The sequence below is a fragment of the Peromyscus californicus genome, unplaced genomic scaffold, assembly GCF_007827085.1.
Source record: "Peromyscus californicus insignis strain IS unplaced genomic scaffold, ASM782708v3 Scaffold_1__1_contigs__length_55948999, whole genome shotgun sequence".
NCBI lineage: Eukaryota > Metazoa > Chordata > Mammalia > Rodentia > Cricetidae > Peromyscus > Peromyscus californicus.
In genome coordinates, this window is record NW_026294492.1 from 12,389,301 (window position 1) to 12,401,995 (window position 12,695).

Genomic DNA, 12,695 nt, shown 5'->3' on the forward strand with positions numbered 1-12,695 from the left:
ATCAGATTTCTTAAAATAATTATCAATTCTAATTTTAATAATTTATATTATTTTTCCCTATTTTTTAATCTTTGAAGCTCTGTGATTTATCCAAAAGCTATTAATATGGATTTTTAGTATACTTTACAGTTATTCTTGACAGTAAATGAGTCAAAATTTTCAACAGTTGATTAATTACCTTAGTACTACACATTCCCCTATGAACTCAAAGTTTGGTGAGTAATATCTAGGTGTTCTTGATGGTATTATGTGAACCTTTTTATTACTCACAATCTTAACAGTTACATACATGTTTCTTAAAACCTTGCATTATACAAAGAATGTTTTGCCATTTGCATACAACAGATTAAGAAAAAAATAAAACAATTAACATTTTAAATCGTCCGCATTTTTTAAAATCTTATCTAAAAACTTAACGTTTTATTTGAATATACACATTACTCTTTACCCTTATTTCTGATTAAAAATAATGATCCTGCATATAATTTTGCTTGTTTTATACTCTGGCACACAGAAAAGATATGGGAAAAGGCATACACAAATTATTCTCCCCATGTATTGCTCCCTAAGCAAACTCATCAAAAAGAAAAAGAGGGCTGAATGGCTGTGGTTAGATATACATCTGTACAGATGGACACATGCACACTCTGCCCCCTTGCAATTCTTCTCCACCTGGGACCACATGTAAAGCTTATAGAAAACTAAGCATTTTTCCAGGCCAGGCAACTGGCTTTATAACCAGAAAAGAGAAAATAATTTGACAGATTAAAGGGAATAGGATAAACTGACATTTAAGAACGTATTTTTATGACCTCAATTTTTTCTGTTTTTTTAAAAACAATTTTCTAATAAAGGTTTAACCAGTGGATTGAAGAACCTTGCTCCTCTATTCCACAACCAGCAGCTAAAAAAGTGGCTCACTGCTCTGTGTGTTCCCATCCAGGTAAGCAGGCATAGGAAACTCCCACAGAGTATTGGAGCCTGAGCGCATATTTACAGTCCTGCTCCTCATATGTTCTTATCCTTTATCAAGACCCTGCTTGGAAATGCCTTGGAGTCAGAGGCTGAGTTACACAGACATCGTGAGCATGCAATAAGCAATATGGAATGAGTAAAATTTCATACTCCGTTACCAAATTATCTAGATTTTGGTATTGTCATGTTTTGATAATATGAATCTACTTTTATAACAAAATATAAGTCTTAAAGGAAAATGGAGCTAAAACCATTCATTTTTTAATCAATGTTTTATGTTTATATGCTTAATTATCAACCTAATTTACTGGCTCTATAAATAATGACTTAAAATTAGTTTCCAATACAAGTTCATTCTTGTTGAAAATAGGTTGAATCTTCATTAGTCTTAGTTGAAAAAGATAACATTGAATATGAGCTGAATGTGGTACACACTTGTAATTCAGTACTTGGGAGATAGAGACAGTAGGATCAAGAGTTCAAGGCCATCTTCAATTGCATAAGGCATTTGAGTCCACCCTGGGATCCATGAGACCCTGACTCAAACAACAACAACAACAACCACAAAAAACAACCACACACAACCCGAAAAGTATCACTGAGTGTGTTTCCTTTCAAAGGAACGAGGCCCAGCCACACCTGTGCTGCAATGATGGTCTTCCTCTTCTAAGATAGTCTAAGACAGCTCTCGGGTAAATGGGAAGTGCACACTGCCAGAGGACTCATGCACTCAGTGACGAAACCATTTCATGAATTATTATATTAAGAAATCTTACTAATAATTACATTTTACTTTCCTATCTTGTAGCTACTATATAAACCAAAAGGTTTTCCATTCTTGGACATAAATTAATCAATACTTCAAATAAATGAGTACTTTGTGAGCAGTGTCATGATAGTAAGTTATAATTTGTCCTACCACTTTGGTGTACATTATTCTTTCAACCTAAGTGTATTGAAACCAACTGTACTAGACAATATTAATTCTGGAATCTTTGATAATGAGAAAAGGTGCATATTGAAGCTAATTCTGCAAAGCAATAAAAATCACACATCTTTGTGTCTCCACAAAGGTTCACCTAAGGATCATGAGCGTAATGGATGCACATTATGTAAAAGTGATAGATACTGTGAACCGCATGATTATGAATACCGCTGTCCTTGTGAATGGCACCAGACAGACCATAATAGGCAACTAAGTGAAGTAGAAAACAGTATTAAAAAGTAAGTTCTTTTTAGTCATTTAATGGTTTTTTCTATGACCTATATAGAAACCTGAGGTTGATTTACTTCCCCAATAATAACCTTCCCCCACATGCCTCACATACTGTGTTTTGTTTCTGTTAAAGCAAATTTCATCCATCTGGTCCAGTCATAGTGGCACACACCTTTAATCCCAGCACTTGGGAGGCAGAGAAACCAGCCTGTTCTACATAGCAAGCTCCAGGCCAGCCAGAGTTACATAGTGAGACTCTGTCTCAAGAAAACCAAAAGGGGAAAAAAAATGCATCCCTCTAAGGAGCTGACAAAGTGGTTTAGAAGGTAAAGGCGCTTGCTGCCAAGCCTAGTGACCTGAGTGTAGTCATCAGAACACACGTGTAGAGGAGAGAACCTACTTCAACAAGCTATCCTCTGACCTCACACATGTGCTGTTTGAAGAGGCCTAACTTAACATTAGTGCGGCCATGACAGGCTGCAGACTAACAATACTGGGACTAGGCCTCACCATTACAATAACCAGGAAAAGCCACGAACTGTACCCTGCAGGGAACCAATCAGAATTGAGACAAACAAGTACCAAATGCTCTAGAACATAAAGGACAGCTTACCTAATCTGTATATAGAATTCCAATTTCCTTGCAGCAACGCCCGAACAATCCCTGTTTGAGAAGACTTCTGTTACCTCACTCCTGACCAATCAGGAGTTCAACCCCCATCTGAATCTGGAATTCCCCTACCCGCCCCCCGACCCCCATCCTTTACTCCTTAAAAACCCTGCTATACTGAGCTCAATGCTCTCCCTGATTCAACCGCTGTGTGGGAATGGACGGGAAGCCCAAGCTTAAGCTTGCAATAAAGGCTCTTTGCTTTTGCATGCAAACTCAGACTCCTAGTGATCTCTGGGGGGCTCATGACTTGGGCATAACACTTCATATGTGCCCGCACAAATTCACCCACACATAAATAAATATTACAAAAAAGTCAAAATAAAATTTTATCTGAGAAGATAGCAGTTTAATAGTTTTTCAGAGAAAGGCTTGAAAGATACTGTATGTAGATATTTGTTATAAAATGAAATTGGATGAGATTTCAGTCTGTCTAATTTGATTGTATTGATTATATGTATAATTTATCTCTAGGAGAGCTTGCAGTTGCAAAGGATTTCCATTCCACGAGGTAATAATAATCCAGTCATCTATTTATTTTTTAAAATTGTTAGAGTTTTAAAGTCCTGATTCCTGTTTTTGTTTTTGTTTTTTATACTTAGGTCATCCAAGAATTCCTTTTGAATAAGGATAAAATGTTGAAACCCATCAGGTACCAAAGACCTGATTTATTATTGTTTCAGGTATCTGAAAATAAATTCTTACTTAATAGTAACAGTAGATAGGAAGATCGGAAGGATATTAGCTTCAGTATATGAGAGGAGACTTCAAAACTAAAACAGATAACTATTGACTATCCCTATATTATTTAGCATTCATTTTTAAACTTTACCCCTTGGCTATGCAAGATCCATACTCTCCAGACCAGAAGGCAAAGACAGGCTGCTTCTCAGAAGATTCTCAGTCACCATGTGTAGACACATTGAGTCCAGGACTATGTCTGGAAAGAAGGGCTTGGGACAAGGGGTGCTATGGTCAAATATACTATGACCCTGAATATGAAATATCCTTAAAATAGAAATAATATTACCACTTCATAAAGTCACCATGAGTATTAAATGAGATTATTTTAAACCCTGATGTTGTAATTAGGGAGAAAGGATGGCTGAGTAAATCTAGTTACACTCTGCCTTGTTAACAGCTATTATACGGAATGAATTAAATGTCTTCCCACTTAATCTACATAATCTGTCAACAGGGTTACATTCTCAGAGTTTAAAGATGGAGAAAAGGCCTAAGAGAGGTCAAGGCACTTAGCCCACCATCTCAGACATATGCTGGCAATCCGAACAGAGAACCCTCCCAACCACGTCGCTCTTTGGCACTTTATCCTTGGGAAGCTCATTTTTGCACAGAATAGTCTCATTAGTATTACTTTAGCATTACTATTAAAGAAAAGATAATGTCTGAGAGCATTTCTTGTCTGAAAAGTTTTAATACTTATCTTTACTGTGTTTATAGAGATTTACCATTCAGAAAATGGAGTGGCCCAATCACTATGCATGTGAGAAATTGTTGATGCTATTGACCCGCTATGATATGACAGAAAGAAAACTTGGGAGAAAGAACTCTAGTCAACTACAGCCAATTAGGTAATGTAGTTTAAGGAATTGTGTGGTTGGAGCTAGAGAGATGGCTGAGCAGTTAAGAACAGTTGTTGCTCTGGCAGGGGACCTGGGTTCACTTCCCAGCAGCCATCTGGTCACTCACAACCATCTGTGACTTCAGTTCTGGGAATTTGATGCCTTCTTCTGACTTCTGTAAGGCACCGTGCATGCTTGTGGTAACACATACATGTGGGCAAACACTTATACATGTAAGTTAAATAAATCTAAAGTATAATTTTTTAAAACTATTAGAAAAAAGAATTTTGTGATGAAGACTGTTCCCACCTCAATATTTGCTGACTGGAAGTGTTAGTCTTTCTCTCGTGTGTATAACAGCTGTTTTCCAAAGATGGAGGAAAGCCTAGAAATTAAAATCATATTCAGGCCTCAAACTCAAGACAACATAGTAAATCCAGGTTAGTGACATACTTTCAACTTTTCTACTTAAAAGTACAAAAAATAAACAGAAAATATAAAAAGAACCAAGCTTAACAAAGTACTATTTCAGTGAACCAGAAGAAAAATAGAAAGTGATAGAGTAGTATTTTAAAGTAAAAATGACTGGTAACATTGAAGAGTAGACATTGTTCACACAAAAGGCTCTTTCATACACTTGAAAATTAAGAGATTTTACCACACAAGACTCACATTAAAAGCACTATTAAGCCAAGCATAGTAGCACAGTCCTTTAATCCCAGCACTGAAGGCCGAGGCAAGCAGATCTCTGAGGTAAGGTCTACCAGGGCTACATAGTGAGACCTTGTCTCCAAACAAGCAAACACACATACCCGCGAAGAACTATTAAGAAGTACACATCAGGAAGCAAAGTGAAGCCAGAGGAAGATGTGGACTAAACATTGTCTATAATTTAGTGAACTGGGTGAAATTATTCACCTGAGTAATTATACTCACGTAATTTTCATGATTAATAAATGATAAACTAAAGCTTCATTTTGGATAGTATTCTAAGTGTTAGTCTTAAATCTTTAGATACATATTTTGAGAGTATTATTTGTATTTGTGAATTAATGTGTTTTTCTACCAGAAATATAGTATCTGTAGTGCTGCACTCAACCCTCCTCAGAGAAGCTGAATTCTGCAACAGATGGAAATTAACATAGACCTGCAGCTACAGAGTACAGAAAATGAGTGATGTTGGAGTACACATTCCTAAATAAGATATTTATATCATCTCCCCACCACACACACACACACACACACACACACACACACACACACACACACATAGCTCAGGGAACATTGTGAAGGAGAAGACAGAAAGATAAGAGATGGGTTTAGGAAGGCTGACTTCTGGACGGACAGGTAAGAGCCACTACACTCGGTGGATAGGGTTAGCCACACAAGACCTACACAAGATCAAGCAGTGAAAATTCCAGTGCGGGTGAGAGAAGGGCCCATGATTTCTGCTCCTCGCTAGGGAGCTCTGGCAGTTGATAGTTTCCGAGGTAGAGGAGTCAGTTCTCTTCAGAGAAGTGCCCCCTGTTAGACTGTCCATACTTCAATGGACGGTCCACACATGCACATAGAGTGGGCAGTGACTGGACGCTATGAAAAGAAGCTGTGAAGTTGGGAGGAGCATATGGTGGAGGATATAGAAGGAGCTTAAAGTGGAATAGGGAATAGGGGGGTTAATATGACCTAAACACATTGTATGCATGTATGATAAAATTATCAAAGAATGAGTAAGAATTTATGTTAGAAGAAAAATAAATAGCACTGTAAACAACACCAAAGAAAGAAATACAATGTCTGACATTCAAATAATTACAGTTAAAATAAGAAATAAAACTATCAGCTGGGCAGCGGTGGCACAGCCTTTAATCCCAGCACTCAGGAGGCAGAGCCAGGTGAATCTCTGAGTTCAAGGCCAGTCTGGTCTGCAGAGTGAGATCCAGGACAGGCACCAAAACTACACAGAGAAACCATGTCTCAAAAAACCAAAAAAAAAAGAAAGAAAACTATCAAACCAAGGGTATATAGGAAGGAGGAAGTGAGTACAAAGAAAAAAAATTGCTAACAAAACATAAAATTTATGAGTGTTTCCAACTCTCACTAGTCATAATAAATATAAGTGGGTTAAATTCATTTATTAAAATGCATATTGCATTGGATAAATGGAGATAAAAATTTTCATAGGAAAATACAAAGTATATAATATTCAGAAATAACAATTTAAGATTTAATAGGCAAATACCAAAGTAGTTTAACAAGAGAAATCATAGAAAAAGCAATACTACATAATAATGAAAAAATATTGAGGGGCTAGCAAGATGGATTAGAGGTTAAGAGTACTTGTTACTCTTGCAGAGGACCTGAGCTCAATTCCCAGAACCCACATGGTGGTTCACAGCCATCGGTCAGTCCATTCCCAGAGCATCTCAGTCCCTTTTCTGACCTCTGTGGGCATCAGTCATGCAGCTGGTGCATCTTCATACGTGTAGATAAAACACTCACAAATAAAATACAATGAATATATATGATGAAAACATATATATGTATGTATATGTATATATATATACATACATATATATTGAGTAAATCCAACAATTTTCAACTCTACCCCACAATGAAATTATTCAACTGAGTCCAAGGTATATCTAGGCAGTAATTCCTTATATCTTTACTTAGAATATCGATGGAAATTGAAGTACATAAATTAAAATTTTACAAATAACTTGCACAGTTAGACTTCAGCATATGAATTTATTTTTCAGGATTGTTAAGCCTCGAATCAGAAATGGAGTTCGTTGTCTTGAAATAGAATGGGAAAAGCCTGGTATGTATTCATTATACACAGTCCTCACCAAAAAACAAGATGGTCAGATCTATCAAAGCAATACCACCATCCTCTTTATATGTCTTTTTTTTTTTCTTTCAACTAACATACAAACTAATGTTTCCTCATGGCATTTTCATACTTACTTTGTTTTCTGGTTTACACAGACACACACAAGGATAGTGTCTCCTCTCCAACTCCCAGTTTATACTGTTCCACCCCCAGTACTACCCTTTCAGCTTTCATATCACGTGTTCAGTTGCTCTCCCCAACCCACTTCCTTAAAGTCTTTCCCCTTCTGCCTGCCATAGGCCCCTTGACAATAAAAATTAGAACCACTTTGAGATTCCATGTAATCCCAGTCAGAAGGGTTACCTTCAAGCAAGCAAATAACAACAAATGCTGGTGAGAATGTGGGAAAAGAGAAACCCTTTATTGACTCTTGGTAGGAGTGTAAATTAGTACAGCCACATGTAAATCAGTGTAGAGGTTTCTCAAAAAAGTTAGGGAAAAAAAAAAAACTAAACAGGACCCTGTAGATGTAACCAACCTTCTTATTAAATAAGAAACACAGAATGAATGCAAAGAAGAAAGCCAAGAGGTCAGAGCTAAGAGCTAAAACCTTACCCTTCCTCCTGCGGTGGTCCTACCTCTCCGAACCAGAGCTGCTTTCTGTGTTAAAGTCCTTATATAGAATTTCTGTCCTGCCTTCTCATTGGTTGTAAACCCAACCACATGACCGCCTCCTCACGGCCTGTCTGTATAGACCTCCGGGTTTTCCATGATTGGTATTGAGATTAAAGGCATGTGTATCCAATAATGGCTGTATCCCTGCACACACAGAGACTTACCTAGCTCTGCCTACCAAGTGCTGGGATTACAAGCGTACACCACCGCTGCCCTGCTTTCCTATGGCTTGCTAATAGCTCTGACCATAGGCAACTTTATTTATTAACATACAAATAACATTTTAATACAAATAAAATATCACCATAGGACCCAGCTATATCAACCTTAGGCAGATTCTCAAAGGACTGTCCTTCCAGAGAGATACTTACACATACATATTTATTGATGCTGTATTCACATTAGAAAGGAAACAGACTAAACATCTGTAAGTAAATGAATGGATAAGAAAAAAATTAGTACATATACACTGTAGCATTTTATTCAGTATTAAGGAAAAATAAAGTTATGAAATTTTCAAGAAAATGGGTGGAAGAAGACAGTAGTGAGGCAACCCAGACTCAGAAAGACAAACAACACATGTTCTCTCAGACGCAAATGCCACCTTTTAGCCTTTCTGTGTATATTTTGTTGTAAACCTCCATATAGACATTCTCATTTCAGCAGTTTGTGGGTCCTCTAATGCTGCAAGTAACTTCAAGTTGATAACCAGGGCTAAGAGTATGGAGGTGTGGCTTCCCTAGTGCACAGGAAGCCCTTTGTCTTATGGAATTGTTTATTCTGTTCCTTATCTGTAATTTTAATGTTTTATCTAAAGAAAGCTTTTTGTTCTCAACTGATGCCTCTATTTCTGAAACAAGAGAATTGAAAGTTCTAACATAAAAAGAAATCTCCCTTTCAGCTCTTCTAGGAAAAAAAAATAAAGTCAGTTTAAAAACAGCAACAAAAACAAAGTGTATGAGGGGGCAGGAGGGAGAAAAGAGCCAGACCCCAGGAGTGATGAGGTGGTAATAGTGACCAGGAAACATTCTATGCATGTATGTGATTATCAGAAATCAACAATAGAGATATGACAGTTGTAGCACAGACTTGTGGTGAATTATCTGCCCACTTTGAACAGTGTAGTTTTCCTGGTAACTACGTGGAAAACTGAGTTGTTAAACCTTTAGTTGTCTGCTTTGCTGTATTTTCCATCTTCTAGAACATTTTGCTGTGGAAGACACAGAGGCTGGGGCACTGGATCTCCTTACCATCGAAGAAGCATCCCTGTTTGAAGCAGCCTATCCTGAGGTGGTTGCTGTCTACCAGAAACAACAGTTAGAAACTCAAGGGAAGAAACAGAAGAGTAAGTGTTGAGTGGTTGTGCTGTGTACAAGTGTTGTGTAAGTCAAGCATAAGAACGGGGCTGTTTCTGTGTCTTCATCTGCTCTATCTTCCAATGCTGCGGGGCTAGGATCACACCTTAGGGCCTTCCAGATGCCAGCCAGCTGTTCTACCACTGCACTGCATACCAAGCCCCACACACTTCCTTCTCAACCTGAAGTGCTGGGACTCCACCATTCTGCTGTGTTTACTACCTTGACTAAGTTAAGTGCAGAGTAGTAGTGTGCTGTAGCGCTGACGCTAACAGACTTTAGAGCAGCTACTGCGAAGATACCTTGTATTATAAGTGCATTTTCTTTATCCTTCAGAAGTTAGTACAGAAAGTAACTCGATAATGACATTTCCCAGAGGAAAACGCTTTATAGTTTTTCTAGGAATGTCCTAGGTAGTGGATGGAGATGGGGGGAAAAAGCCTCACATAAATTAATGGTTTAAGTCTTTGGTTTAGAGTACTGTTTTTATTTTTGCTTGAGTTTTTTTTTTTTTAACCCAAGTTATTATATGTTTTTCTTTCTTTTCAGGTATGAAAGTTAAGCCTAAAGAAAACAGTTTACCAGAATCAGATAATACAGTCAGTTATCAATCACTTATGACTTTAAAACCTACATGTGAAGTTTTCCCCAAGCATAATCCCAAAATTAGTTTGGAAATTTCTCCAGATGTTATTTTACCACAGGAATCTACTTCTCCCTCATTGAGTAGTTTTGTTTTCTCAGAAAATGCTCCCTGTTTGAATCTGCAAGAACATTTCATGCCTTCTCCGAGACCTTTGGCTGGAAAGCAAACTAAAGATGTCAGTGATTTTCTAGGTTCAGAATGTAGTCAGCCCGGCTCTTTATCTGCTACTAGTTCTGTGATTGCTGATCTTCAGTTGAGTACCATTGACTGGGAAGAGACTTCTTTTAGTAATTCTCCAGCTGTTCAAGAACACACTTTGTCTCAAGATTTACAACCAGAACTTGAATCATCAGCCATGCTTCCTGGCTTTGAAAATACCCCAGAACAATTGTCATACAAATCAGAACAATACTTCACAAACAATGAAATGTTGGGTGGAGATCTTCAAAAGATTAGTCCTGAAGAACATCTGCTTCCTGGAGTCACTGGTTTATGTCTTCATGATTTGCCTCTAATGGAACGAATACATATAAAATCCTCATGCCCTCAGTATAATGTACAAGCAAATGCTAACCTGGAAAGTTTGCCCCTAAAAGTAAAAGGCTCTTGTATTACTGACAGTAGTTCTGTTTGTTTATCAAATTTCTCAAAGGAATTTCCAGGAACAAATCTGCACAAAGAGTCCAAAAGCTTGAAAGTACTAGACAACCAACTCCTTCAAGACAATTCTACGGTGAATACTTCCATACCTTATTCGTTTGATGACAAAGTGGTAAAGACGTCCACTCTTCACATTGGGCCCCCAAATACTGCTCTACCTCATAATCCCAAAGTTGATGAGAGAACTACTAAGAAACTTGTGAAGAATAGTGTTTGCCTCAAGAGAGATTCCTCAGATGAAGAAAATGCTCCAGTGTCCTGGAAAGCTCAGTATGCTGCTCCAAAAATGAAACACAGTTCTCAGAAGCATAGCCTAGCCCAGGTCAGAGACAGTAGTCACAGCAAGCTCAGCAATCCCAAAATAGACACCAAAGAAACCAAACTGTGCACAAAGTCTTCTACAACAGCTGGAGGTGAAGAAAAGTGGTTCTCAGACCCAGCAAAAAGGACTCAGAGTTTTCCACAATATCGTAAAAAGGATGAGGACTCCACTGCCTGCTTGGAAAGTCCTCTCCCTTTAAGCCAGAGGTTAAAACTCAGATTCCAGAACACTGGAAGTAGATTTGAAAATACTTAAGTTTAATTTATTTGGGTGTTGTCAGCATTAGCAGAAGCCAGGCAGTGCTGTCTAGTTCATGTTTGGTAGAAAATTTACATGACTATGTGCCATTTTAATCAAAATTGTAACTTAAGATGGTAACAGCCATGTATGGCTCATGCCTATAATCACAGCACTTAGGAGGTGGATAGACTCTGGAGGATCAGGAGTTCAAGGTTATCCTCTGGTATATGGAGAGTTTCAGGCCAATCTAATTTATCTAAGGAAGAAAAAAAATTAAAACTTTGATTACATAATATGACAGCTTCAAATAATGTATTTTTAGGACCTATTTTACCATTCTTGAAATGTCATTACTGAGTATCTAGCATTAACATATTAGTGTATTCTTTGATAGAGTAAATGCGTTACCGGTTTTTAATTCTTATATAAGCCTCTGAAGCATTTGTTACAGTCTAGGTTATTCCCAAGAGGGTAACACTTTGTAATTGTATCCAGTGCCTTTTATTGGCCCTTCCTAATGGCTCTATTTCTCTTCATGTTAAAGTACCATTAGCGTGCTCTTCCACTTTAGTGTTGTCGTGTTTGAGAAATGAAAATGGAAGAAGAGGGTGATGTGGAGTAAAGTGTGTTTGTAAAGTCTGGATAAGGAAAGTTATTCCTTATGTGCATTCAGAAGTTCACAGGCACTACAAGTGGGAAATGTTCTTAAAATTAGGTGTAAAACCAAAGGGAACTGAAGCTTATTCGGGATCACACAGTTAGTAATAGCAAGAGTATGAGTCCCACCTTTGCTTTCTAGTTTGGACCTTATGTTTTTATTTTTCTGTTTTGTTTTTAATCTATGAAACTGTTCCCTTTTGCTTTAAAAATTAGTTTTTAATTCCTGTAAACATTAAGTCTTGCATAAATTGTACTCAAAAATTCTGGAGGCATCTGCATTCTAAAAGAGACAGTACAACTGTTTGTAAATGACTGGAGCTTGAAAGTAGAAAATCCTAACAAATCCATCAGAAAACATCTATTAAAAGCAAGCCAGATGTGATGACACATGCCTTTAATCCCAGAACTTGGAAGACGGAGGTAGGTGGATCTCTGAGTTCAGGGCTAGCCTGGTAGGCAGAGCTAGTTCCAGAGTAGCCATTGCTACATAGAAACCCTGTTAGTGAAAAAAAAAAAAAATCTGTAAACCAAAAGACAAAAAGAAAAACCTATTAAAAGTGAAGTGTGAGTTCAGCAAGGTTGTAAAATACTAACTTATACAGCTGTATGAACATGTATGAACTATACTCTGTATGAACATGAAATTTCACCAAGTGAAGATTAAAATTACTCCATTTACAACATCAAGAAAATGAACACAATAAAGATATCCAAACTTAGAGTTAACAGTGGAAAACAGTGGATGAAAGGAAAGAAAGTATAAATAAAAAGACATCTCAGGTTCATGGATCAGAAGATGTAGCATGGCGATACTGTTTAAACTGTTTGGTTTTGCCAAGTGGTGCCGGCACATGCCTTTA

At 37.4% G+C, this 12,695-nt stretch overlaps 1 protein-coding gene across 11 annotated transcripts in view; it reads left to right on the forward strand.

Annotated features, from left to right (window-relative positions):
* The window catches only part of Gen1 (GEN1 Holliday junction 5' flap endonuclease), a 28,579-nt gene extending 16,181 nt beyond the window's left edge, over positions 1–12,398 (forward strand). For all 11 annotated transcript variants that reach the window (XM_052745895.1, XM_052745892.1, XM_052745890.1 and 8 more), the window contains 8 exons: positions 855–943; positions 2,049–2,199; positions 3,336–3,372; positions 3,464–3,544; positions 4,323–4,453; positions 7,204–7,265; positions 9,154–9,297; positions 9,857–12,398. In XM_052745895.1, coding sequence (XP_052601855.1) covers positions 855–943; positions 2,049–2,199; positions 3,336–3,372; positions 3,464–3,544; positions 4,323–4,453; positions 7,204–7,265; positions 9,154–9,297; positions 9,857–11,190 — 2,029 coding nt within the window. In that variant the 3' untranslated portion in view covers positions 11,191–12,398. The remainder of the gene's footprint in view (positions 1–854; positions 944–2,048; positions 2,200–3,335; positions 3,373–3,463; positions 3,545–4,322; positions 4,454–7,203; positions 7,266–9,153; positions 9,298–9,856) is intronic.
* Positions 12,399–12,695: the final 297 nt, after the last annotated feature.